This window comes from Mycosarcoma maydis, chromosome 4, assembly GCF_000328475.2.
Source record: "Mycosarcoma maydis chromosome 4, whole genome shotgun sequence".
NCBI lineage: Eukaryota > Fungi > Basidiomycota > Ustilaginomycetes > Ustilaginales > Mycosarcoma > Mycosarcoma maydis.
In genome coordinates, this window is record NC_026481.1 from 110,574 (window position 1) to 137,312 (window position 26,739).

Sequence of the window (26,739 nt, forward strand, 5' to 3'; positions counted from 1 at the left end):
ATCGCAGCTGGTAATACAAAGTCCGTGTCATTCCATTACGGCAGCTCCTCTTGGCGCGAGTAATTCTGGTCTAGGCTGTGCTTCGAATCAGCAGGGGTATACGCGAGACTCTGTTGAACCTCGACACAAAGAGGAAATATCCCCCACCTCGGTCGTTCTGAATCACATGAATTCAACTAGTCCACTGATTGCCGTCACTACCAATGGCTCGTTCCACCCAGAAACAAGGCTCGCCAAGAACCGAGGCACATCTGAAGCTTCGGCTCTAGTTTGTTCCAAGACGAGACATTGTCAGTGGTAAGAACAGCCATCCGGTCTAGCCCTCGCTTGGCTATTCGGGTAGCACAAAGGCGCGAGGCGGGATCTGCTCTGAGCTTTGACACGTTGTTACAATTCGCAATCGTGAAGGTTTGAAACGCAACACCCAATCACGAATGCGGACCTTTCAAAACTCACGACTCCCTTGGCAAAACTATTCCAAGACGAAAACTTGTCGGTAGGTGCACAAGCAGGTGCACATAGTCACGAGATGATCAAACGCCGTTGCTTTGTCATGTACGACAATGACCGAAAGCGAAAGAGGTGCAAAGCATGCTCAATCAGATGTACGACAGGTGAGCAGTGACGAGACAAAGCCGGCGTATCGTTCTCCCCATAGTGGATCATAACGCTCTGTACGGCGCGGGGCGTTCTGTCACAGTGTCTCGAGGTTGATTCGAGTTTGTCTAGCCGCCAGTGCCGGCGCTGGAGAATCTCGCCAAAGATTTACTATGCAGGCAAGCCATTCCGTAGGCGCTGCAGAGCCGTTTTAGCCGATCTAGCTTCAAGGCGACTCGCACGTGCAGGTTCCTGAAAGTCAGATTCGTTCACACGATTCACGATTCGTTTGCCACGACACGCAAATCGCGAATTAGTGTGACACTGTTAAGGACCGATACTCTCACATATCTTTCTTCGACGCACGAGGCGTGAAACGTGAAGTCTACAAATCGCCGATCTGAGTCTAAGCTTTGTAATTTTTTCCACGATGGGAAACTTCAAGTATTTATCGATAAACTGAAGGAAATTCAACCAACCTCGTAACAGACGCTCTCACAGGCGGATCTTTCCTTGGTGTTCCGTGTTTTTGTCAACGAAATCACAGTGTGGAAGCAATCGCCGCCGATTCGTGATTCGTGATTGTTTGCTCTGCTGCAACCTGTTGCTCGTCTCTCGCGTCTCAGTCATCAAGCATGTCGGCCAAGCACGCAGCGATTGCGCTTTAAGCCTTGGCAGCGCAAAGCCACAGACTTGTGGTTGCTCATGCTGCGAAAAGAAAGAGTCACAAGTCAAGAGTCTGACTCAAGCAAGTACGAACTGCGACTTAGCGGTCTGTCCACGTTCTGTTGGGAGGCAGCCTCATGAAGCGTGTGCCTTGATCGGTACGGCGGGATTCGGAACGAGGCTTGTAAGTCGGACAGACATTCACGATATTTTGGAAATGGATTCTGTGATTCACGAATTCACCGCGCAAGAAGATTCGCAAGCTCGAAATACAAACCTTTGACGATTCACGATTCAATTTGGCTGACCAATACAAATCCGCGCAACCTCTGCGTCGCGAAGTTTCGAAATTTTGGTTGGCGGCGGTCGCTGTTTTTCCCTCTGCCCAGTTCCGGTCCTGAACGCTTCTTACCATTCGTGATTGCAATCGTGCATCACATCCTGGCTCGCAGTCGCAGTCACAGTCACGAGTGATTCACGATTCGTGATTGAGAGAAAGACGAAAATTTGCGGCGAGAGCACCCGCACCACACTGGAGCGCCTTACATGGAACCAATCGTGAATCCATCTTGTCACAGAGTGTTGTGACAAATGAGCGTTGCTCCAAGTCAGTCACGAATGTGTGCGTGTGTGTGTGCGTGTTTCCGATGAGATCGACAGCAGAGAGAGAATCTCGACAAAGTGTTGCACAAAGCGTCATCGAATAGCCTAGCCAGACGAATCGGCACGCACGGAAACACGCTCTCACTATCTACGATCAGTCCCTTCTTGTTCACCATCATCATCGTCACCACCTCTCTCTCCCTCCCTATCTCGTTTTTCTTGTATCCCGCTCGGATCTCGAAATCCACACACTCTCAAAAAATGGCCACCTTCACCGAACGTTTCACCAAGGGTACCTACCCCATCCACTCGGTCGCCGAGGCCATCAAGCCCGGTCCCCAGGGTGTCGACCTTTACTCGAGGTTCTTCCTCGCCGGTGCTCTCTGCTGGTGAGTTCTCCGTTTTGATTGCACAAGGAGAGAAGCGCCAATGGACTTGGCGTTTGTTGAGCAAGTGCGAAAAGTATACAGACTACGACACTCGAAGGAGGACGGATGTCGAAGCAGTATCTTGCTGGAGACTAGATTCAGTCTCGAAGATGCAGGTAATGCTGTTCATCTTCAATCGCTCCCTATCGCATCGGTGCACACTCATCTGGTCAGGAGGGGTAGGAACCGAGCAATGCAGATCAAGTTGCTACGAACTGATCCTATTTTTTTCGTATCGAGGTACCATGTTCCGGACGTGCTAGGGCAAGCGTATGGAACACTCAATCGCCTGGAAATCGAAGATGCGCGCCTTTCCGATGGTTTATAAACAGCCTCGTGGACGTGTTGAAACTGACTTTGTTGCTTTTCTCTGCCTCACAACCATGCACAGCTCCCTCACCCACGGTGCCGTCACTCCTATCGATGTCGTCAAGACGCGTATCCAGCTTGAGCCCACCGTCTACAACAAGGGCATGATTGGTGGTTTCCGCCAGGTGATTGCCAAGGAGGGTGCTGGCGCTCTCCTCACCGGTCTCGGACCCACCGTTCTCGGTTACTTCCTCCAGGGTGGTTTCAAGTTCGGCGGTTACGAGCTGTTCAAGAAGATCCTTGTTTCGCAGATGGACAACGACACTGCCGTCAAGAACCGCATGGCTATCTACCTTGGTGCCTCTGCTATCGCTGAGTTCTTCGCCGACATCGCTCTTTGCCCTCTCGAGGCCACCCGTATCCGTCTGGTTTCGCAGCCCACTTTCGCCAACGGACTTGCCCCCGCTTTCCTCAAGATCGCCCGCGAGGAGGGTCTCGGCGGCTTCTACGCTGGTTTCGGACCCATTCTGTTCAAGCAGATTCCTTACAACATGGCCAAGTTCGCCACTATGGAGGTTGTGCTCGAGAAGGCCATCCAGGCATACGGCAAGCCCAAGTCGGAGCTCTCCGGTGGTGAGGCTACCTTCCTCAACCTTGGCTCTGGTCTGATCGCTGGTTTCGCTGCTGCCACCATCTCGCAGCCCGCCGACACTTTGCTCTCCAAGATCAACAAGCAGAAGGCTCTCCCCGGTGAGACGATTACCGGTCGTATCACAAAGATGGCTGGTGAGCTTGGTGTCCGTGGTCTGTTCGGTGGTCTTACCACTCGTCTCGTCATGGTCGGCTCTATCACTGCCGGTCAGTTTGGTATCTACGGTGAGCTCAAGAAGGCTCTTGGTGCTACCAACACTGTCGAGATCTCCAAGGCCTAAACAAGAAAACATCAACAACACTATATGTACATTTTTCCTAGATCCGGTTTGTTTCTTGTTGTGTCCGAGGGCTACGAGATTCTCGTCGGTTAGCTGGCACACATCGCAATCGAATGCCCTTGTTCATAAGGTGCACACGTAATATATATGCAAGAATCACAACAGCATGCATTTGTTGCATTTTGAGCCCTTCGTTTCAGACGTGAATTTTGTGGTGTGATTTCGAGATTTGTTACAAAAGGGCATGTTTAGCACGAACCAAGCTGGTCGCGTCGAAGTTCTTGGTGAGATAGTCGAGCACAGTGTGCATCTTGAACATGAGCTTGCCGTTATTGGCGTAGCTTGCTCTCTGGCAGCGACTGAGCGATGCAATACCATCAGGGGCGCTTCTCTCGCCGTGGTTGCTTGGTTGGGGTCGCGAAATAGTGTACATGTGCTGGGAAAAAAGGTTTCAACCACGAATCGTGAATGTCGTATCGAGGCGAAATTGTGCAAGTCCGCGGATTGTGCCAGTCTCTTTCGTGCGATAGTCGGCACATCTGCACCGCTCGGCGTCGCACAAGCCATGCGAGATGCAACCACGAATTCGCAATTCGAGAACCACGAATCGTGAATTTCTCCACACGTATATGATCCATCATCAAGATCAACATTGTCGGCTCGATCACTGCTCGAGTATCCCACCGCTGCACGTACTGCTGCTACTGATACGTTGGAATCGACAGACGGGTCTGGTCTAGGCTACGCGGTGCCAGCGCAGAAGCATTGTTCGAAACCGACGCGCATCACCAAGCTCGTTTCGCCGGCACTCGATAGCATCGCATTGGTGCGACGCGTTCAACATCGAATCGTGCAACGGTATTGACGGATCCGAATCACGTAGCATACGCGAGACAACTGCGTGCACCGAGGTGCGGCTGCTCAACGCTTGATCATGGTATGTGTGGCTGGCAAGGGCTCGGTGGTGTGTATGTGCAAGGCTGACATTGCGTGTTGAGACCTCTGCTCTGATTGTCATGTGCATGATGTCGGTGCATGGCTTTTGTTCTGTAGTCCAACACACTGCGACCATACCTGTCGTGTGTGCGCTCGACGCTAACAGCGGCGCTGACGCTGTGCAACTTTGCATCGCAACGCGTTGAACGTCACAACCTGCCGGAAATCGAAGCGTCGTCGTCTCTCGAGGTGTTGCTGACACCGCTCACGATCTCGCGCAACGAAAACGAAAAGGTGCTCATCGAGGCGTCGGTCAACAGCATGCGCGTCAGCATCAAGATCAAGCAGGCCGACGAGATCGAGCGCATCCTCGCACACAAATTCACGCGCTTCCTGATGCAACGAGCCGAATCGTTTGTGATCCTCCGCCGAAAACCCGTCAAGGGCTACGACATCAGCTTCCTCGTCACCAACGCCAACACCGAGTCGTTGCTAAAACACAAACTCGTCGATTTCATCATCGAGTTCATGGAGGAGGTCGACAAGGAAATCTCCGAGATGAAACTCAGCATCAACGCAAGAGCCAGAATCGTCGCCGAAAGCTATTTAACCAGTGTATGTCGCACTCCCCGATTTCACCACTTGCACACATCAACAACTGACATGCTTGTTTCTTTGACAGTTCGCGTAATCCCCGAGCGCTCCTACAACCCGACTCTTGGTAATCATTCCCAGTCCCAATCCCATCACACAGCCTTCGCCCGCCTAACCCCTCCATCTCTCCACTCATCTCCCGTCACCCCACCACGTGCAATATCACTCTATGATCCTCTCCCGTAGCATGTCCGTGACTTGGACCCACTCATCCTGAGCATTAGTCCCGCACCGTGTCGTCCAAGCATCCATCCAACGCGCCACGTCCGTGCTGCGCGAAGCTTGCAAGTCCCACCTTGGATACCGCGACACGCATTCGTGAATTTCACACGGACGACTCACTGCCAACACGGGCGCAACAACGCAGGCGGTTGCACCGCACGCACGCCGGAGCTTGAACTTGAGCGTTGGATTGCATCTGCAAGGCGCGCGATGCCGGACGAACAAGTGTGGACTAGAAACAGAGGTTGAGAGGCGGTCAATCGCGTTTTGAGAGGCGTCGTTTTCGACTTGTCGTCGCCACTGCAGGGTGGTGTGGATGCGTGGACAGCGGCATTTCTTCATCAGCGTCCCAGGTGAGGTCGATGACATGGCTCGGATCATGCGTCGCTGATGAAGTGACGCTCGTATGCGCACCTGCCGGATCCATGGTTGCTCTCGCTGGCTCCTGCGACGTCTCACCGCGCTCATCCCGAGTTCTGCACGGCAGATTCGGCTCCACAAGCAAACCTCGTCTCAGATCCCTGGAATACGCAGGCTCGCCCGCTGAACGCTCGCCATACGTCCGTTCCGATTCCACAAACATGGGCAACGCCGCAAGCGCTTCCTTGGCATCCATATCCATCGCACTACAAGTACCCACGCCAATCGCCGACGCACCTCCGCCCGTCGTCCAAGGCTGGCTCGACGCATCGTTGCTTCCCACCGAAACTCCACCGGGCGAAGCCGGAGATGCATAGTTAGGTACCAAATCGCGTGTCACGCGTACCCCGAGCATCGATAGTGGGATAGCCGTGTTCAGCCAAAGTTTCCCAGTCCAGCCAGTGCGTGCGCCTGGCAGAGAGTTGCATGTTTCTGCATCGTTGACTGTCACCGCTCCTGGAGACTCCACCGCTGCCCGTGAGTTCACGCCGCTTCTGCCTGTTTCAACGACCCCAGCTCGAGCGTTTCCTCCAGCAGCTGCTCCCGCTGCTCCCGCTGCTCCCGCTGCAGCCGGGTTTGCCGCCGGCGGCGCCTCAAGATACTCTGCACACTCCCAAGGATTGAGTCCTCCCGAAGTGAACCATCCTTTCTTGAGTGCAGCTCCTGCACTCGACGCTACCAACCATGCATTGGCTGTAGTCGCATTATCCAGCCGGAACGACAGCTGCTGCAACTTGTCGCTTCGTTCCTGCGTAGCGAGTTCGATTGTCTGGAGCTGTGTTTCCAGCTCAGGCAAGCATGTACTCAACAGCGTGGGTGGCAATTCGTCGAGTACGAAGCTTAACGAGTCGAGGAGCAGCGCAAATGACCCACCGCACTCTGTCTTTTCGCCCGCTTGTCGCGTCAATTCGAGCAGAGCTTTGACAAGTCGCAGCGCGAGAGCTCTCATCGTGCCATTCCAGAGGCAACCAAACCGCAGGACAAGATGCATCAGCTGGAAAGTCATGCTGCCGTGTAAAACTGTCACGAGGCGTGCGACCTTGTCTTGATGAGACGCCGCCGCCATAGAGCCAAGTGCGTCTTCGAGAGAGGTGACAACGTGGAGCAGCAGCTGTGCGCATGAATCGGCATCGGTAGCGTTGAATATGAAGCTGTGTTGCTGCTCGCACATTCGCACAACGGAGCGTAGAGTCGATTCGACTTGTTGTTCTCCAACACATGGGCCATGTTTGGCGGCATCCGCCGCGGTCTTAGCTTGAGCCGGTGCATCCGCTCCATCGTCCGGACCGAAGTTGGTCATTCCTTTGTGTGAGTTGTCCATACGTCTGGGAGTTTTGTCCGCATCTGTACTCGCCGCCTTGACTTTGTCGGACAATATCTTGATGCCGATATCCGTAAAGCGCGAAACAAGCCCGCTCGACTGACAATCGCGAACGAGCTGCGCTCCGATGTCGGGCAATTGCACAAAGAGATCGTCAAAGATGCCCGAAGCTAATGCTTTGGTCTTGCTATCGGCTCTTGTCTGGAAGCTCGACTCGACGAGCTGCAGCCGCTCAAAGATCTCGACGAGCTCGGTAGCGACCACCGCTGTATCCCAACCATCTAGCCTATTCTTGACGGAAGCGGCGTCGATAGTTCCAACGTCACGCAGCAACAGGCTCGTTGGATCGAGACAAGCCATGGCTAGGTCAATGACGCGTGATGGATTGCAGCCCCACATTGACTTGCATGTGTCTTTGATCGCCAAAATGCACAGTCTGGGTTCCTGCCGGAAGGCGATCTGCATTGGTTGAGACTGCAGCAGTGCGTTGCAAAACGATTCAATTTGCGCCTTCTCCGATGCAGGAACGGTGGAAGTCTCGTCGAAAGCAGAGATCAAGCACGTAGCAGCGCGCAGGAGTGAAGGAAGATTGACTTGGGCAAACAACAGCTTGGTTTGAGCGCCAAATGCACGCATGTCTTCATAGGACGTTGCCGGCACAGTCTCTCCGAGGCTGCTCGCGAAGATCTCGCCGAGGCTACTGACGATGGAGCCGATATGCATCGGGACTTCTGTGTTGCGGGTAGCTGGGTCAGTGAGCCTTCTGACCGAAGATAGCAAATACGGCAATAGGAACGTGTCCATGGCGAGTTGCAGGTTGAGCGTGCCATGCGCGATCAGTCGAGTCAACAAGCTGAGTAGCGCTTTCATGGATGCGTCGCTGTGCGTACCCTGCTCGATGCTGAGGACGAGATTTGAGAGCCATCGAGCATGACGCTCGTCGATCTCGAGCGAGGCTTCCAGGTAAAGCTGATCAATGAGACGCACGGCTGAGGGGACGAGCGAGGTGTCGGAGCGTGCGAACACACTGTCGACGATTGTTCGTTCAATCATCTCGTCGCTCATGGCGTCTGGTTGTACAAAGAGACTGCGGAAGGGTGTGAGCATGTCCGACCCTTCGACTGGCGTGGACGAAGAGGCGATGCTCCCATCCGATTCAACACTGGATCTTGTAAGTTTGGCAAATCGATCGAGCAGAGCATCGACGTTGGGCCTTAGCGCTTGCACGTGCTGCTGCAAGGCGTCGTGATCTGCGCCTGGATCGAGTGCTGACGCGCTGATGCGGCTCGGTACGTTTTCAATCAGAGTACGAAGGCGCAGCAGTGTAGTGGAGGCCATGACGGCCTGTCGATCGTTTCGAATCGAACTTGAATGGTTGAGTTGCTGACGAACGAGCTGGTTGAGCGTGGCCATAATGTCCATGGATCTCCAAACAAGGCTGTATTCGATGACCATATTGAAGGCAGCTCGTGCAAGATTGTCTGAGAGCGGACGAAGCAGCAAGGTCGCCAAAAGCTGAGCTAGACCTTCAAAGTCATCAGCCATGACGAGTACTGCCGAAATTTGCGAGAGCTGGTCGCCATTGAGACGTTCGACGCGGGCCGTGACAGCTGGAAGCAACTCGCTGCGGAAAAGTCTGCAGCGCACAAAGCGCGAGGCTGACCACAGGCGTGACAGGGCATGTACCGGATCTGGTGTGGACGGGGACGGGGACACGGCGATGCGCGAGGCTTCAGCTTGCACCTCTTGCGCAAAGGCGAATGGGAGGAAGGACTGGAGCTGGCGCAGGGCACGACGCTGCGCAGCGTCCTCGTAGGTCTCCTTTGTGCGATCGCCATAGATAGCCTGTCTTCGTTGCTGATAGACTGAAGCGGGTTGATCGTATAGCGGCAACGAGCGCAAGAGGCGCAGATGCAAAGAGTCGCGGGATGCAGAAACAGACGAGGGCGTCTGGACGCTGCCATCGGGATTTTGGTGCTGCTCTGTGGCACTCGAAGCTGAAGGAGCAGTCATTCCACGGGCGATCAACCTCTGGAGATATTTCGTGTAGGAGAAGACTCCTCTTCGAGCGAGCTCACCAAGGAGGACAACGATGGCACCGACATCCACAGTTGCCAAGAGAGAAACGCGTGTTTGGGTCGAAGACTCGTCGAGCTTTTGATTGAGAGATGTTTCGACATCACCGAGCCACTTGATGAGCATGGGCTCAACATTGATCTTGCGCGTCTTGGTGGTATTGTGCTCTAGATCGAAGGCGGGTAGTGACACCTGATCGGTCTCTTCGCTCGATTCTTCCCACGGGACGCCAAAGCGGATCTTTTCGATGAGTGTTGCTGCAAGATATTGACGCACGACTCCGGACCGACGATCGGTGCAGGCCCAGGTGAGAATGGTGTCAATCCTGGTAGCCCAAACTGTATCGTCACGGTCGTGTTTGGCGTAGCGGTGGGTGGCACTTGTATTCTGGAGAAAAACGCGATCGATGGTGGTCATGTCGAACGAATCAAGAGCTTGGATGTCGAGATGGTGTTGTAGCGGGGATGAAAGCGTTTCCTGCGTTTCCAGACTAGCGTTCTGGGTTGTGTTGCCACTGTGGGGTCGCAAGAGAAGGCGGTCAACTCGTGGCCTGACCGTCTGCTCGACAAATTCGAAGGCCTGGTGGGAGAGAGGTAACGGAGTTTCAGCGTTGAGCTCGTTCAAAAGCTGGGTGAGACTAGCTGAATGCTCGAACCAAAGACGTGGACTGATGAGAGATTCGGGACTGTTTTCGCAGACGATGCGGAAGAGGAGTACGAGCTTGGTTCTCAGACCGCCGCTGGATGAAGGATCGAGACGTGCATCTACGTTTGGGATCTGAACGAGCAGTGCGGTGAGAAAAGGCTTGACAAAGCATCGACGTCGAAGAACGAGGAGGAGCACTTCTTGGACGAGCTCGAGTAGAAAGGGTAGCTGAACCAGGTTGGAGGCTGAAAAGGCATCAACGATCCATCGGACCAAGACGGAACGGTCGAGCAAATTCTGTGCATGGAGATGCCGAGCGAGCGAGAGACTGTAGGACCACTTTGCGATCCATCGCTCTTCGTCGGCGTCATTCTGCAAGACATAGCAGACCTCTTTTGCAGGTGCTAAGGACGGAGAGGAGGCTGGATTGAGGTTGGAAGGGGTACGAGCGAAATGGGCAGCTGCTACGGAGCGTGAGAGCGAAGATGGAGCAGCGCTTGGCGTGCGAGGAAGATGGGTGGAGGGAGAAACGGGGGCGGGAGATGCAGTGGCGGTAGAGTTTGATTCGGCGGTATGAACAAGGTTGAGTTCAGCAACCTGCTTGGCCATCCATGCGCACAAATTTGAGGTGATCTCGGGGATGATGGTAGCGGCTGACTTGTTGCGGAGCGACGAGAGTTCGGCAGCCCCCAAGGCACGAATGAACCAGACGGCACGTGGAATGTCGACGCTTTTTCTTGGAGCAGAGGTGGAAGCAGAAGCGGAAGCAGAAGCGGAAGCAGAAGAGGCGGACGGGGGGCCAGCGATTCGGGAATGAAAGTAGTTGACGGTGGTGGTAGCAGCTGTAGCAGTGGAGGGTAGAGCGCCTCCCACCCAGAGCATTTCAAAGAGCTTCTCGCCACGAAAACCATGTGGAACACTTCTGGAGAGACGCATGAGGGGCACAGTGGGATCTGCGAGGTCTTTGACGTAGTTGGCGAGCTTAGCGTCATTGAGCGTAACACGCGAGGGAGGTTTGTACTGGTTGGTAGCGATGCTGGCACGGTCGAGTTCGCGGCGGCGCTGCATGACCTCGTCCATCCAATCGGAGAGCGTGTCGAGAGCATCAGGCGATAGGAGGCGAGTATGGATGGCGTCATGTGCACAAAAGTACTCGTTGTGGACGTAGGTGCGTGGAGCGAAACCTTTGCGCACAGAAATTTGGGACATGTCGTCCTCGGGTTGACCGGATTTGGTAGGAAAGAGATCGGGAACATGGCGTCGGGCGGCGGTCGGGTGAAGTGGTGGTCTCCATGGTGGCCTCTCCTGTTGGTAAGCCTCGGGAAGGCGTGTGTCGTCGTGTTTTGACCGTTTTACGCTTGACAAGGACGACGATGGACCACGGCCACCGCCGCTAGATGCACTGGCAGCTCCTGAGCGAAGCATTCAAGCTTGCTTGTAGGGGTAACTTATGCCTATGACGGTGTGCGTAACAAGGGCATTTGCATGTGCAGCGGAGTCGACATGATCTATCGTCGAACCATTGCGAACATCGAGCGATGCCAAGGATCCGAGCCGCACGGGCTGTTTGCAGATGGGCGAAGCAGTGAAGACGAGATCGAGCGCGCAGTGAGTGGTGCACGGTGCACCGTGCACGGTCGATGGCAATCAATCGTGAATCGATCGTAAATCACGAATGTAACGCCGTTGGTGACACTCGAATGGCCACTCGATCGAGGTCAACATGTCCTCAGTCGTGAGTGTCTGTGGCATGTATGGTGAGTTGAGGGTTCAACCACCAACGCCTAAACGCCGCCTCCAAGCCTTAAGCCCGAATCCCGACCGACGGGAACTACCAAAGCCAATCGTGAATCACGAATCACGAATCGTGAGATTTGAGGTGGTTGTATCGTACGGCATAAACTGAGCCACTCGTGACTCACGCGTGACTTGGTTTTTTGTTCTGGAAGATTGTGAGTCGTGAGTCGGTCGCTATTCACGATTACGCTTGCTTTTTGCATGCTTATTCGTGATCCAAGTTTGGGCTTTATTGGCTTGGCTGGCTCAGCGCGTTGTATAATATTCACGATTAATACTTGTGACTTTTTTTGATTTTGATTTTGATTTTGATTTTGATTTTGATTTTTGTTTGGTGTTCAGAGTCAGAAATCGTGAACGAGTTTTGTGCTGTGTGCTGCGTAGAAGAACCGATGAAACACAAACCAAGTCAGAGTCGTGAGTTCCACCAAAGTTGAAATCCACACTCACTCGTGACTGATGAGAGAGAGAGTCTTGATCTTCATCCTCACCATCATCATCTCTGTGGCATCGCGTACAGCCGACACATTGCTCCAATATCAGTCATCGTCTCGCTCTGGTGCAGTCGATCAGCGCCTACACAGATCACGACGACGTCGACCCTTTGTCTGTTCCGCTCTTTGGCGCTGAAGCCGCGTACAGGGCCTCTTGCTCGCTTTCTGCATCGTCCTTCTACCTACTCTCCAACTCTCGCAGCAACACCGCACCCCTTGAGCTCCGCTAGATTCATCTGTAATAACGCCAACATGCCACCCAAGGACGCTGCAAAGGATGCCGCAGGTCCCATCCAGCTCGAAAACACGTCTAAGCGTGACTTTCTCCAAAAGCTCGAAAAGGAGTCGCAGGACTTTTGGGCACAGCAGCACGTCTTTGACGTCGATGCTCCTACTCAGGATGATGGCCTCATCGATATGACTCCAGAAGAGGTGCGCGCAAAGTATCCCAAATGGTTCGCCACTATCCCATACGCCTACATGAACGGTTCCCTCCATCTTGGTCACGCCTTCACCCTCTCCAAGGTCGAGTTCGCTGCCGGCTACGAACGCATGCAGGGAAAGCGTGCCCTCTTCCCATGGGCTTTCCACGTTACTGGCATGCCCATCCGTGCTGCTGCCGACAAACTCGTTCGCGAGATCGAGCTGTTTGGCCCAGACTTTTCCGGATACAAGGACCCCGCAGACGAGCCAGACCACGACGATGCTCCTGAACCACCAGCGCCTACCGCCAACACTTCGAGCGTTACCAAGACCAACGTTGCCAAAGCCACCAAGGGTAAGCTCGCCGGAAAGGACACCGGTCTCAAGTACCAATTCCAGATCATGCTCAACTCGGGTGTGCCCAAGGACGAGATCAAAAAGTTCGCCGATCCCAACTACTGGCTCAGCTATTTCCCTCCCATCGCCAAAGCTGACTGTACCGCTTTCGGCTCTCGCATCGACTGGCGACGCGCTTTCATCACCACCGACGTCAACCCTTACTACGACAGTTTCGTTCGCTGGCAGATGAACAAGCTCCACGCAATGGACAAGATCAAGTTCGGCGAGCGTTACACCATCTATTCGCCTAAGGATGGCCAGCCATGCATGGACCACGACCGATCCGACGGTGAAGGTGTCGGCCCCCAGGAGTACACCGGTCTCAAGATGGAGCTCGTTCAGTGGGGTGCGCTCGCCGCTCCCGAGCTCGACGCCAAGCTCCAGGGCAAGAATGTCTACTTTGTCGCCGCTACCCTCCGTCCAGAGACCATGTACGGTCAGACCAACTGCTACGTCGGCCCTTCAATCGACTACGGCGCCTTCCAGATCAACGACACGGATGTCTATATTTGCACCCAGCGCGCTGCGCGAAACATGGCTTTCCAAGGTATCACCAAGGAGCGCGGCCAGGTCAACTCGCTTGCCACCGTCAAGGGCTCCCAGCTGATCGGCACCAAGATCAAGGCTCCTTTCGGTCTCTATCCGGAAGTCTACGTGCTCCCCATGGAGACCGTGCTCGCTACCAAGGGTACCGGGGTTGTCACTTCGGTTCCTTCCGACTCGCCCGACGATTATGCTACGCTCATGGATCTGCGCAAAAAGGCCGAATACTTCAAGATTGACCCGCAGTGGGCCGCATTCGAGCCTATCCCCGTCATTCGTACCCCCGCCTACGGTGACATGACTGCCGAGACGCTCGTCAAGCAGCTCAAGATCCAAAGCGCCAAGGACAAGAACCAGCTGGCCGAAGCCAAAGAGCTTGCCTACAAGGAAGGCTTCTACAATGGCACCATGCTCGTCGGCACCTACAAGGGCGAATCCGTTCAAGATGCCAAGAACAAGGTGCGTGACGAGATGATCAAGGCAAACCTCGCTTTCGCCTACGCTGAACCCGAGGGCAAAGTCATCAGCCGAAGTGCCGACGAGTGTGTCGTGGCTCTCTGCGACCAGTGGTACATGGACTACGGCGAGGAGTCGTGGAAGGCACAGGCTAGCAAACTAATTGCTCAAATGAACACGTTTGGCTCCGAGGTCCGGAATGCCTTTGAAGGCACCATCGACTGGCTCAAGCAGTGGGCTTGTGCTCGTTCCTACGGTCTCGGTTCCAAGCTGCCCTGGGATCCGCAGTACCTCGTCGAGTCGCTCAGTGATTCAACCATCTACATGTCCTACTACACCATCGCCCACCACCTCCAGGGCGGTGTTGCCGATGGAAGCAAGGTTGGCCCCATCGGTATCAAAGCTGAGGAGCTCACCGACGAGATTTGGGACTACATCCTCGGAGATGCCGCTTACCCCACCGACACCACCATCCCTAAGGAGAAAGCCGAGATTCTTCGCCGCGAGTTCCGCTACTTCTACCCCATGGACCTCCGTTCGTCGGGCAAAGACCTGATCCCGAACCACCTTACCTTCTGCGTCTACGTCCATTCGGCTCTTTTCCCCGAGCACCATTGGCCGCGTGCCATCCGCGCCAACGGCCATCTCATGTTGAATGGCAAAAAGATGTCCAAGTCGACCGGAAACTCGCTCAGCTTGCGTCAGTCGGTGGAGAAGTTCGGTGCCGACGCCACGCGTCTGTCGCTCGCCGACGCTGGTGACGGTATCGAAGATGCGAATTTCGAGGAGAAGACGGCCAACGCCAACATCCTGCGGCTGCATACGCTTATCGAATGGTGCGCCGAGGTGATCGCCAACAAGGCGACGCTTCGAAGCGGCCCCAAGGACACGTTCTGGGACAGATCGTTTGAGAACCAGATCAACAACCTCATCCAACTTACCAATGAGGCTTATAACAAGTCGCTCTACAAGGACGCCACCAAATTTGGCTTCTACGAGTTGCAGACGGCGCGTGATCTGTACCGTGAAGCGACGTCGGATGTGGGTATGCACGTGGATCTGGTCTTGCGATGGATTCGAACGCAGGCGTTGCTGATCACGCCGATTGCTCCGCACTTTGCCGAGCACGTGTGGCGCAAGTTTTTGGGTGAAGAGACGTCGATCCAAAACGCGAGATGGCCCGAGGCTTCGGCGCGCGTGGATAACTCGATCACCGAGGCGTTGGCGTACGTTTCCGGGACAGTCAAGACGGTACGTGATGCCGAAATTCTGCTGACTAAGAAGTCCAAGGGCAAGAATGGTGTTGCTGCGTCGGCGGTTAAATACAACGAACGTGCACCTAAAGAATGCCGCATGTTTGTAGCCAAAAACTTCCCCGCCTGGCAGGACAAGTGCGTTTCGATCGTGCAAGCGCACTATGACGCTGGTAGTGGTTCGTTCGACGACAAGGCAATTCGAGAGCAGCTTGCCAAGGATGGCATGCTGAAGGACAAGAAAGTGATGAACTTTATCGTCACGTTTAAAAAGAGGATTGCCGACTTTGGCGCACAGACTGCATTCAACCGCTTGCTGCCGTTCAACGAGCTGGAAACGCTCAAGGCGGCCAGTGGATATTTCAAGAAGAGCATGAACTTCCAGCAAATCCACATCTTCTGTATCGAGGACGACAGGCACAGGTACGAGCACCTCCAAGGCGTTGATGACAAGCTCCTCGAAACTGCCGAGCCAGGACACCCGAGTTTCACCTTCTTCAACACGGACGCGTAACCCAACGTAAATTCACGAGTCCTTGTACACACTCCACACTGCCGTCCCAAGAAGCATACGGCTGACATTGTGATTGGTGCTTACGTTTGTTCAGTGAGCGCTTGTGTTGGGTGCGGTAGCGGTGGAGGCGGAGACATAATTTACAGTACATGCTAGAACATGCTAGAGATGGTTTGACATGTGTATGCATCTCTAGCACATTCGTGTCTTCACAGTGTCACGCGATTCATGATTCGTGAGTGTGAGTTGGATAAAAATCATGAGAGGCCTACGATTGGGAATGCGACTCCTTTTTAGCGATGAAATCAAACATGTAGCTGAGGGCTGCGCTCAACTCGTCTGCTGCAGGAACGATCTGTTTGGGCGGTAAGAGGAAACCGTACGTCCCGCCATCCCTCAGTTCGATGCTGAAGCTCCACTTGATAGGTTTCTTGTCGTCGCCGCTTGCGCCTTGCGTGGAGGCGTACGACCAATCGATGCTGTTTCCACCGCCTTGCGCATAGACTGCGCAGACCTTGCCGGCGTTGAACTGACGTCCATGAACGCGTTTCAGCGCCGAGACTGCGCCGAGCGAGAGTTCCAGCAGATCCTCCTCGTCGCCAACCGGCTCATTGCACGAGTGCGAAAATGGGTACATAAGCAGTTGGCCGTATGAGTGCAGGTCGAAATACGCGCGCACGTTGTTGGCCGCATCCGACATGTACGTCGCGAGCGCGCTGGTTTCCAGCGCCGAAAACGCCGTTGTACCGGCATACATCTCGGAACATGGCCCAGCTAGCGTCCGCACCGCATCCGTCGCAAAGCCATACGCCCAGTTGCGATTCAAATCGACGCCTTTGCAGAACAGCCCCGAGGGAAACTTGTTCGGTTGCCGGTTCTTGCGCCACATGCGGTTGTGCGTCCACGAGTACACGTATCCATCCGGATTCGTCACTGGAATCACGCTAATCGTGAACGTGCGCAGGACGGACAGCGCCGAAGATCGCGTCCACGTTTGACGAGTCTTGTTGCGTCCCTTGCGAGACTTTCTTCTGAACGCGTCCCACTCGGCTGAAAATGTGGCGTTGGGTTGCGTGCGATTACCGAGTGCCGCATGCAAAAGGTCCGCCGCGAAGAACAGAGATGTCGATGTTGAGATCCATTCTCGAGCGTGTTGTCCGCCCGTAATCATGACTCCGAGTTTTTCCTCGGTCCAAGTCATGTTGATCGGTGGATCGGGTTGCGGTTGCGGTTGCGGTTGTGGTTGTGGTTGTGGTTGTGGTTGTGGTTCTGGTTGCGGTTCTTCAGGTGGTGATGGAGGTTCGCTGTCCAACCCATCTCCAATTTTGAGCGCCAGAATCGATCTCCCTTCATGCGTCTTTCCAATCTCGGTCACCTTGACGTGAGCCGGGTAGCTCTGCTGCAGCATGTTCATGTATGCCTCGATCTCTTCCAACGTATGGTATCCCTCGAACCACTCTTGATCTTTACTCGGCGTTAGAGCAAGATCTTGCTGCTGGGCCACGAGCTGCCCCAGGTCCTCAATCAGCGTTGTACTCTTGAGCCGCTCTGGGAAAGGCTGCATCAAGCTCTCCATGATGCTTTCCACGGATGTGGTGATTCGGAATGGATCTTCATCGTGCGTCCTACTCGCCATTCGAATATCTACACATCCAAACTCTGCGTTCTCAACCGCACAAGCATTGCCTAGCTTGGCACCCCACACATCGAGATCCAGTCGATGCGCTTGTTCGAGCAGCTCTCGATGCTGTGTTTGGCATGTAGTGGTGAATCGGACCACCTTTTCACCGCTAAAGTTGGTCGGGTGGATGGAAGACGTGGATGCGAATGTTATCGCCTGCTGCTCGTTTGGTAGCTTGAAGGCTGCTTGTTGTTGTGCGACCGTGGGGGGTGAAGCGAGCGAGAGAGCTAGCAGTGCGGCTGCTGCCAGAGCGAGGCTGCGCATGGCTGTGCAATAAAAGCGCCAATGCGTTGCACGTCGGCGTGGATCAAGGTGCTGACGGTGGTGAGACAGGTGGAGGCGTGCGATTCACGATTGCGAGAATCGTACATGCTTTGAGAATCACGAATCACGAATCACGAATCACGAATCACGAATCACGAATATCACGAATCACGAACAAATCTGTGAATCTGTGAATCGGTGAATCGGTGAATCTGTGCCTGGGTCCTGTGCATCTCGGGACCTCACGATTGTGCATCAATCACGAATGAGGTCGTGTGACTCTGTTGGAAAGATTTGTGATTCACTCGGCCGGGTCGGCCAGTCCCCCAAATTCCGGGATACGGTCATGTGGAAATTGTAGCAGAAGAAGAAATAAATTTGGAACGGAATTTCTTTCTTTCTGTTTGTGCTTCGGTTGGCGCCGCTTTTTCAAGAATCGTGAATTGGTGATTGACCGTTGTGAGTTGCGTTCCACTTTGTTTCGTTCGACACTCGAACCTCATCCTTATCATCACCATCGTCAACGTCGTCATCAGAAATCGCTAGCCTGACTGATCCGTTGATCGTCGCTGACTGCCGAAGCAAGCTGCTCAGTGGTGTAGCTCAAAGAAGCGAAGCGAAAATGGCAGACGCACAGGTCCTCACCCCGGACCAGATCCAAAAGCTTCTCGCTGCTCAGCAATCACAAGCCTCGAACTCCTCTTCCACACCCCTCGCCGCTGCCGCTCCATGCTCGTCAAATCGACTTAAGACATCCTTTAAAAAGCGACGTTCTTTCGAACCGTTCTACACCGGTGGCGCTACCGCCGTTACTCCCGATGGTGCTTTGCTGTTTGCGACGCTCAACGACCAAGTTTGCGTTGTGCAAGTGAGCACAGGCAATGTGGTCCAACGTCTCGCGGGCGATACGGAAGAGGTGACCGCTTTGACGGTTTCACCTTCGGGATCGCACCTTGTCGTAGCGTCGCGCAGCCTATCGCTCAGCATCTATACGCTGCCTGAATGCAAGTTGGTCCGGAATCTTGCAAAGAGTCATCAAAGCCAGGTGAATCTCATGAGCATCGATCCCACCAGTACCTTGCTAGCGACAGGCGGGTCGGACGGCGTTGCAAAAGTGTGGGACATTGAACGAGGTTTCTGCACGCATGCGTTTAAAGGGCATGCTGGTGTCGTATCTGCCCTCGCCTGGAACATGCCGCCTTGTTCGTCCACGTCAAATACAACCAGCAAGAAGAACAAATCCAAATCAAAGGCGTCATCTGACAACACGGCAACAAGAATCATCCAGCTGCTCACTGGATCTGTTGACGGCAAAGTGCGAGTATGGGACCTTAACAATCCTGCCGAATTGCATAAGCCCGTCGCGACTCTGACGGGGCACGATTCAGTAGTCCGAGGAATTGCCGTCACCGAAGACGGGGCTACACTCGTCACGGGTTCGCGCGATCGCACGTTGGTCGTCTGGCGTCTTCCGGCATCAGCGGCAGCAAAGTCAAGTGCTCAAGCCGCAGCTGGTTGGAAGCAAGCCGAAACGCTATCCGCAAACGAAGGGATCGAATCGGTCGGATTCTTGCCAGCCACAAGTCTTGGCGAACAACAGGTGTTTTGGACGGGCGGATCCGATGGAATCCTTCGTCTATGGGACGTTGCATCATCCACCATTATCGCAAAGGAACCGAAAACGTTCAACGAGCAACTCGCACACTATGCAAAGCAACAACGTGCCAAACGCGCGTCAGCTGCAGGCCGCACTGTAGACCATGCATATGCGGACGACGAGGAAACACGCGCCATCATGGCGGTCCACCTGGTTTCCAATGCGTTGGGACCACAGCTCGTATCGGTGCATGCCGATCAGAACATCGTCGTTCGATCCGCTGGCGGCGCGGCCGGAGCACGGCTGAACAAGGTGCGACAGTTGATTGGGTTCAACGATGAAATTGTCGATTTAGCGCTTCTCTCTTGCACAGCTATTGACCACACGACGGTTCAGGAGACGCATTTGGCGGTGGCCACCAACAGCCGATCGTTGCGAGTGTATACACTGGGTGGAGCCGATGGTGACGAGACAACGGCAGAGTTACTGGCGGGACATACCGACATCGTCTTGTGTCTGGACAAATCGCCGGATATGCGGTTGCTCGCATCCGGTGCCAAGGACAAGACTACGAGGATCTGGGCGTACGTCCCCACTTGGCGGCTCTCGACTTGTCTTGGCTCAGAGCAAGGTGCGGACGATGGCGGAGTCAAAATTTCTCGTCACACCACATCCATCAGTAACGCATCTGCTGGCTCGCATGTTGAACAAGGCGAGTGGGTGTGCGTCGGCATTTGTGAAGGGCACGCCGAATCGGTCGGAGCCATCGCGTTTGCGCGTCGTGCGTCGTCTCCCGGCGCACCCTACTCTCCATTCATCGTCACCGCCTCTCAAGACCGCACCGTCAAGATCTGGGACCTATCTCCTGTCAACACGCTCCTCTCTTCTACACAGCCCATCGCGCATCCTATTCAGCTCAAGAGCTTGGTCACGCAACGCGTCCACGAAAAGGATATCAACTGCCTCGACATCTCGCCCAACAATGCCATGCTCGCTACCGGATCGCAAGATCGAACAGCCAAGATCTTGTCGCTCTCGTTTTCCGCGTCTTCCTCCAAGTCTTCTGCGGCAACGGCAAGGTTGACAACGCTAGCAACGCTCAAGGGCCACAAACGTGGCATTTGGGCCTGTCGCTTCTCGCCCGTCGATCTGGCGCTAGCTACCGCTTCCGGCGATAAGACTGTGCGTCTTTGGTCGCTCAAAACGTTCACCAGCGTAAAGCTGTTTGAAGGGCACACGAACTCGGTTCTGAAACTCTCATTCCTGTCGGCGGGGATGCAGTTGGCTTCGTGTGCAGGTGATGGTCTGGTCAAGATCTGGAACGTCAAAGACGAAGAGTGCACCAGCACGATTGATGCTCACGATGACAAGGTTTGGAGTATCGCGGTGTCGTCGGACGAAAGCTGGATGGTGAGCGCTGCTGCGGATGGGTCTATCAGGGCGTGGGAGGATCGAACCGAGGAGGAAAAGGAGGAGAAGAGACAGCAGAGGGAGGATGAAGTCAGGATGGAACAGCAATTTGGCAACATGCTGGTCGACAAGGATTGGAGGAATGCGATCGCGCTCGCGTTGCAGATGGCGCAACCGAGACGCTTGTTGGGCCTGTTCACGCATGTCAGCCAGTGTAGGCCGCAAGTGGAGCGTGCCAAGAGGAACGCGCTGTTGACGAGTGCACTACAAGTGGATAGCGATGATGACCAAGATGAGCACATGATCGCATTCGAACAGGACGATGAGCCATTGAGAGCGGCAGGTATTCCAACTGATTCTCGTCCTCATCGTCCCCGCAACGCTTCTACGAATGCCCACTCTCAGAGTGACGCCTCTTGCGCTGCCGACGCCGACGCCAACTCGATCACCGGCCTAGCATCCATCGACTCGATCCTGTCCACGCTTCCCCCGAACCAACTCATCCAGCTCCTACTCTACATTCGAGACTGGAATACCTCGACACGCACCGCTCCGATCGCGCAAACTGTGCTTCATGCGATTCTTTCTACTCATACAGCCTCGTCGCTGATTTCGATTTTCGATTCGGCCTCGAAATCGCATCGAGCTGCGCTCGCCGAGAGGCTGGAAAACGAAGAACTGGGGATCGTCGCTCCACTAGCGCAAAAGGAGAGCGCCAGACAGAGGAGGTTGCAAAACGAGACCAAGGTCGATTTGGCGTCTTTGGTCGAAGCTCTGTTGCCGTATACCGAGAGGCATTGGCAGAGGGCGGATAGAGTGTTGATCGAGGCGAGTATGTTGGAGTACAGCGTGCAAGCGATGGACACGTTACTTGGTTTCGATCAAGACGACGACGACGCCGCCGAGCAAAACACATTTGCAGATCAGCTGCGCAGTGCATCTGTCCAGGACGAGCATGTCGACATGTCGGACGACGATTCGTTGTGAAAATCTGGTCACTCTCTACTCGTTCATCCACCTGTCTCGACACCTCTACTATCTTTGTCCGTCACAAACCAAATATTCAACCACACCTTGTACGTTGGTACAATTCACATTCGCAATTCCTCTCCACGCTCGACGCTCGACGCTCGTGCTGTGTTGGCTAGAGCCGTGGCTTTGAACTCTCCGTCTAACTTATCCTTGAGCACGCCTCAAGTTTGACGCACAAACACCACTTTGACAGCCGACTTTCCGGCCCTCAACAAACATATCCTTCCGCCTGCGCTCTTGGCGCGCACCAGGTCTTGCTCGCTTACCACAGTGTTGGCGTCTTGTTGAACCTGTCGATTGTTTATGTAGAGCCCGCCGCTGATCAAGAGGCGTTTTGCTTCGGCTCTGCTCTTGACCAAGCCAGCTGTTGTTACGACCTTGGTTACGTCGACGCCGACCACCTGCTCGTCATGCAGCTTGGCCACGATCCCGTCTTGGTCACCGATACTGGATGTGTCTAGTTGCGAAAGCATTTTGCGCGTAGACTCGAGCGGATCGCCGAGTGTTCTGGTGTGGCTGAACAGGAGCTCGGTGAGCAACTTGCAGCGTTGCATGGCGTGCGTACCTCTGATTAAGCGCGTCATGTGATCGGCGAGTACGGTCTGCGCCTTTCGGAGTTTCTTGTTTTCTTGGTGCTCCTGCATGATCGACTTGACAAACTGTGGTTCGAGCAGGGTGAGCGAGAGAAGGTAGCGCTCGACATCGGCGTCGGATGAGCGTACGAAGAACTGGTACAACGCCCAATCCGAGGTTTTCGACCGAGAGAGCCAGACGGCGTTGCCCGCTGATTTGCCAAACTTTTCGCCGGTGCACGTGGTCAGTAGCGGCAGAGTGAGACCATATGCGGGGTCGGTGAGCAATGATGTGGATGAGGTGCGTCGTATCAGGTCGATTCCAGCAGTGATGTTTCCCAGTTGGTCAGATCCGCCGATCTGGATCGTACACGCATGGTGGGTGTGCAAGAACGAGAAGTCATACGCCTGAAGAAGTTGATACGAGAACTCAGTGTACGACATGCCACCACCGCCATTTGCAGCCGAGGATGAGCCAGTAGAAGTAGCGGGTGCTAGGCGCGAAGCGACCGAATCCCTTGCCAGCATCTGTGTCAACCTTGCATGTCTACCCACACCTCCGAGAAAGTCCAACAGCGAAACGTCTTTCATCCACTCGTAGTTGTTCATCATTCGAATACCCATACCCAATCTGCTCGCCTCGCGCTCCTTGTCCTCAGTGTGGTTATCTACTGCAAACCTTTCTCCGGTGGATTCTGCATAGTACTCCTGAACGTGATTGAAAAACTTGCCAACCTGCTGCGTGATGGCTGCAACATTACGATGCAACACGTCTTTGCTGAGTGCATTCCTTTCTGTGCTTCTTCCGCTCGGATCGCCGATGCTGCCGGTTGCTCCGCCGACGAGTACGATGGGATGATGGCGGTGACGTGCGAAATGCGCCAGCGTGAGCAGCGGCAGTAGATTCCCCACGTGCAGAGAGTCGGCGGACGGGTCGACGCCCGAATACACGATGCGAGGTGCCGACGAGAGGTGAGACCGGAGCGAGCGCGAGGTCACATGCGCAATCAGATTGCGCGACTCGAGTTCGCTGATCAGATCCGGTATCGAGCTATCCTTGCTCCAACAGGCTGCGGAGGAGGGTGGGCAAGCAGTGCTTGTAGAAGAGTGTCGTATGCAAGCCGAAGCCGAAAAGGTCTGTGCGATGCGACCAGAGCAAGTAAGGCGGATCGAGCCACGAGTGCATATAGACAGACGCCTAGCAAGCGCGGTGCGGATCATCTTTGCTCTTCCAGCTATCTACGCGCATCAGAATCTACGATTCGTTGATAGTGTACAAGGTCAGAAGAATCATGAGAAGAACCATCCAAGTCCGAACCGCCGCTTTTTTTAGACGTTTGTCGGAAGTCGGAAATCGGAAGTCGGCTCTCCACGCCCTTTCTGGCTCGATGATAGCCTTTCGTGACAGGCCTACTTGCGCTCGCTCATGTCGTTCTGGACTAAACTGGATCCCAAGAACGCACGACGCTTGAACGACTTCATCCGGCTTTGCAGTCACACATTCCAAGTCTAGAAACGAACATGACGGCGAACAAGATTTTAAAAGCCAAAGGTGCGATATCTGAATATGTAATGCGCATGCGCACGTGTGGCTAGAGCTCTTCTTCGTAATCATCCTCAGCAGCAGCACCACCTGCGGTTGGTACAGCTTTCTCTTTCTCTTGCTCTTGCTCCTCGTCTTGCTCCTCCGAATCCATATCTTGCCCTTCCAACAGCACATCAAACATGCTACCCGTTGCTCTCTGCTTCTCTGTCGTGTTGCGCTCCTTCTCTTGGCCAGTCTTGGTCGTCTTGGCCAAGTTACCAAACATTCCACCTCCAACGCCCTTAACCAACTCAATTTCGCTTTTCGCAAAAGCTGCATCGCTCTCTTCCAGCTTCTGATGCTCGAACTGACCCACTAGTCCAGCTCCGGCGCGATCGGCACGTTTCTTTAACTTTTTCATCTTGCGTCGTGCTGCACCGGAAAGAGGAGCCATTTGGGCGAGTTCTTGGGCCGAGAAAGCGAGCGAAAGTTCGGCGTTGCGTTTCGAAGAGACACTGATTGCAGAGGCTTTTGTTGCGAGCTTGTCGTTCCACGCGTTGATGTTGGTCGGATCGGGAACTAGGTCGTTTTGCGAGGCAAGATCGGCATGAATAGGATCGTCGTCGTCGTCATCAGCCCCGGGATCTAAGCCAGGAACGCGACGATGAGATGGGATTGCTGAAAAGTCATCGTCCGAGTCCGAGTCTTGCGGATCAGATAGGCGCGAACGTTTGCCCAAAGTTGAACGTCGTGATGTGTCCGCTTCTGCTGACGTCGGTCTTGGCACCTCGACGAGACGAGTGGTGACGGATTGGGGATCATCAATCTCATCTTCCTCTTCCTCTTGTGCATACCTCGGTGCAGGAGCATCTGGCAGGTTCAAAGACTCGCCAGTTCCCACGCCAAATACCTCGGCATCCGCCTCTCCTAACAACCCCGCCAGATCAAACGCTTCACTGAAGCCACTCAAGATCTTGGAACTCTTTTCCAACTGCTTGTTCACATCTTGCTCTTGGCCTCCAATACTTTTTGTCAGCGCATCCACTGGCGCGTTGTGCTCCGACAAGATCGCCGAACGATGCAGCGCGGGCGGATGCGTGTAGTACTGAATGCGGCCGACATTCCAGTCGTGCAACACGCTACGTGCTGTTCCTTGGATATCGATTTTGCCTCCTCGACCCATCCGACCGCGCTGTACGGCAATGCGCATCAGCAAGTCTTGCGCATCTCCTTGCTGGAACCATTCGAGACCATAGACGGACATCAGATGTGCGGGCTCGACACGTGCCATGATGGCTTCTACCGGCGTAATGGGATCTTGGACGAGTTCCACTTTGACCACGTTCCGAAGCAGAGCGGATTGACGGCGAATTTGAATCTCTTGTGACGACAGTCCTAGCGATGCAGCTCCAGAGACGGACTCGTCGGAAAACACGATGCCCGGGCAATCCAATAAGCGCACCGATTTGTCGAGCATCACACTCTGAACAACTTTGGTATGGCCGGGAGTGGAAGCAACGCTGCAGACACGAGCGCGTTTGAGTGAATTGATGAGCGAAGATTTGCCCACATTGGGAGCCCCAAATACACCGACCGCGATTGAAGTTTTTAGGTTGAGACTGCGAGAGTAGTTTTTGATGAGTTGAAGCAGCGCTCCTGCACCAATGGCTTCAGAGCCGCCCGTGATGACATCTGCTCCACCTTTCGCCGAAGAGTTGACGGTCAGGGCGCCTTGGGATAGATTGGTACGTTGGGATTGGGTGGAGGCTTTGAAGGCGAGCGTAGGGAAATCGTGTCGCAGGTACTTGAGCCACGCTTCGACGTTGGATTTGGGGACCAGATCGATCTTGTTGAGGATCAGAACGATTTTCTTTCCGGCACGGAGGAGCATCCGTTCGGTTTCTAGCGATCGACATCCGAGCGGATCGCGTGCATCGAGCACTTGGAGCAAGACATCGGCGTTGTCGACCACTTTACGAAGCTCGCGCATGTAGGCCTTGATGGAGCTGTCGCGCCTTCCTGTGAGCATCGGATCGAGTAGTGAACCTGGTGGTGCAAAGCTTGTATCAAGGTCGTCATGCATGCGGTCCGAATCCAGATCGTGTGAGTTGGACGTCGCGGCCGCCCCCGCAATCTCGCCTCTCAGCCTTGCAGCTGCAGCAGCACTTGCCTCGGCTGCATCGAACGCAGCAACATCCATATGCGTGTTGGCACGATTCGAATTCGCGGTTTGTGCTTGGGTAGCAACATGTTGTCGCTGTTGCATCTGTTGCTGTTTCGCCTTGCCCTTGTTGATCAAGCTGGCGAACTGATTCTTGTTGAACACAAACCCAGCATTGTTGGTCTGCTTGCCAACAGCGTTTGAAGAGGCCGAGGCATTCTTGGCATGCGACTGAGTAGCCGATATCTTGGTCCTTTTGCGTGCCTGGCGATCTTCTTTCCTTTGCTGTCGACCCATGCTGGGCAATGCAAGAGGGATAGAGATGTTGTACGAGGACAAGAGCAAGACAGAGTCAACGACACTTTGTGCTTGACACCAAAATTTCAGCTCAGCTTTCAGCTTTCAGCTTTCAGATTTCAGATTTCAGATTTCAGATTTCAGATTTCAGATTTTGTTTTTTGATTTTTGTCATTCGTGATTGATCAGGGTCGTCACTCGTCACTCGGCATTCTCACCGACCCATGACTTAAAAAAAATCAGGCACACTCGTCACTGTGACACTCGTGTCTGTGACTTGTGACTGTGGAGCGGGTGGTTGATTTGATCATGATTTGTAAGCAAGAAGAAATCCCAACGCTCGTGGCTCGATTGGAATAAATTCGGCTGAGGCTGAGGCTGAGGCTGCAGCTGCGTTGCGAGGTGTCAGAGGCACTTTGGCAGTGTCGTGTATGACTCGTATCGTGTTGATGATAAACTCGATGTACGACAAGCAAGTACAAGTGGTGACTCAATCCTCAGATCCTCCAAGC

The 26,739-nt window shown here is 54.3% G+C and overlaps 8 protein-coding genes across 8 annotated transcripts; 4 read left to right on the plus strand and 4 right to left on the minus strand.

Annotated features, from left to right (window-relative positions):
• Positions 1 to 2,127: 2,127 nt before the first annotated feature.
• On the plus strand, positions 2,128 to 3,535 carry UMAG_05105 (putative phosphate transport protein MIR1; the record flags this gene model as incomplete). The annotated part of the gene is made up of 2 exons (XM_011389873.1): positions 2,128 to 2,255; positions 2,686 to 3,535. The coding sequence occupies 2 exons, from the start codon at positions 2,128 to 2,130 to the stop codon at positions 3,533 to 3,535; spliced, it is 978 nt and encodes a 325-aa protein (XP_011388175.1).
• Positions 3,536 to 4,469: 934 nt separating this feature from the next.
• Positions 4,470 to 5,162, plus strand: UMAG_10173 (putative ARP2/3 complex, subunit protein; the record flags this gene model as incomplete). The annotated part of the gene is made up of 3 exons (XM_011390034.1): positions 4,470 to 4,472; positions 4,589 to 5,086; positions 5,154 to 5,162. 3 exons carry the CDS (start codon positions 4,470 to 4,472, stop codon positions 5,160 to 5,162), a joined length of 510 nt encoding a protein of 169 aa, XP_011388336.1.
• A 441-nt stretch (positions 5,163 to 5,603) lies between these two features.
• Positions 5,604 to 11,234, minus strand: UMAG_05107 (uncharacterized protein; the record flags this gene model as incomplete). Its single annotated transcript, XM_011389874.1, has 1 exon — positions 5,604 to 11,234. The coding sequence occupies one exon, from the start codon at positions 11,232 to 11,234 to the stop codon at positions 5,604 to 5,606; it is 5,631 nt and encodes a 1,876-aa protein (XP_011388176.1).
• Positions 11,235 to 12,352: 1,118 nt separating this feature from the next.
• On the plus strand, positions 12,353 to 15,688 carry UMAG_05108 (putative leucine--tRNA ligase CDC60; the record flags this gene model as incomplete). Its single annotated transcript, XM_011389875.1, has 1 exon — positions 12,353 to 15,688. One exon carries the CDS (start codon positions 12,353 to 12,355, stop codon positions 15,686 to 15,688), a length of 3,336 nt encoding a protein of 1,111 aa, XP_011388177.1.
• A 268-nt stretch (positions 15,689 to 15,956) lies between these two features.
• Positions 15,957 to 17,633, minus strand: UMAG_05109 (uncharacterized protein; the record flags this gene model as incomplete). Its single annotated transcript, XM_011389876.1, has 1 exon — positions 15,957 to 17,633. One exon carries the CDS (start codon positions 17,631 to 17,633, stop codon positions 15,957 to 15,959), a length of 1,677 nt encoding a protein of 558 aa, XP_011388178.1.
• A 622-nt stretch (positions 17,634 to 18,255) lies between these two features.
• On the plus strand, positions 18,256 to 21,627 carry UMAG_05110 (uncharacterized protein; the record flags this gene model as incomplete). The annotated part of the gene is made up of 1 exon (XM_011389877.1): positions 18,256 to 21,627. One exon carries the CDS (start codon positions 18,256 to 18,258, stop codon positions 21,625 to 21,627), a length of 3,372 nt encoding a protein of 1,123 aa, XP_011388179.1.
• Positions 21,628 to 21,833: 206 nt separating this feature from the next.
• UMAG_05111 (putative tyrosyl-tRNA synthetase) lies at positions 21,834 to 23,465 on the minus strand (the record flags this gene model as incomplete). Its single annotated transcript, XM_011389878.1, has 1 exon — positions 21,834 to 23,465. One exon carries the CDS (start codon positions 23,463 to 23,465, stop codon positions 21,834 to 21,836), a length of 1,632 nt encoding a protein of 543 aa, XP_011388180.1.
• A 371-nt stretch (positions 23,466 to 23,836) lies between these two features.
• Positions 23,837 to 26,227, minus strand: UMAG_05112 (uncharacterized protein; the record flags this gene model as incomplete). Its single annotated transcript, XM_011389879.1, has 1 exon — positions 23,837 to 26,227. One exon carries the CDS (start codon positions 26,225 to 26,227, stop codon positions 23,837 to 23,839), a length of 2,391 nt encoding a protein of 796 aa, XP_011388181.1.
• Between the last annotated feature and the right edge of the window lie 512 nt (positions 26,228 to 26,739).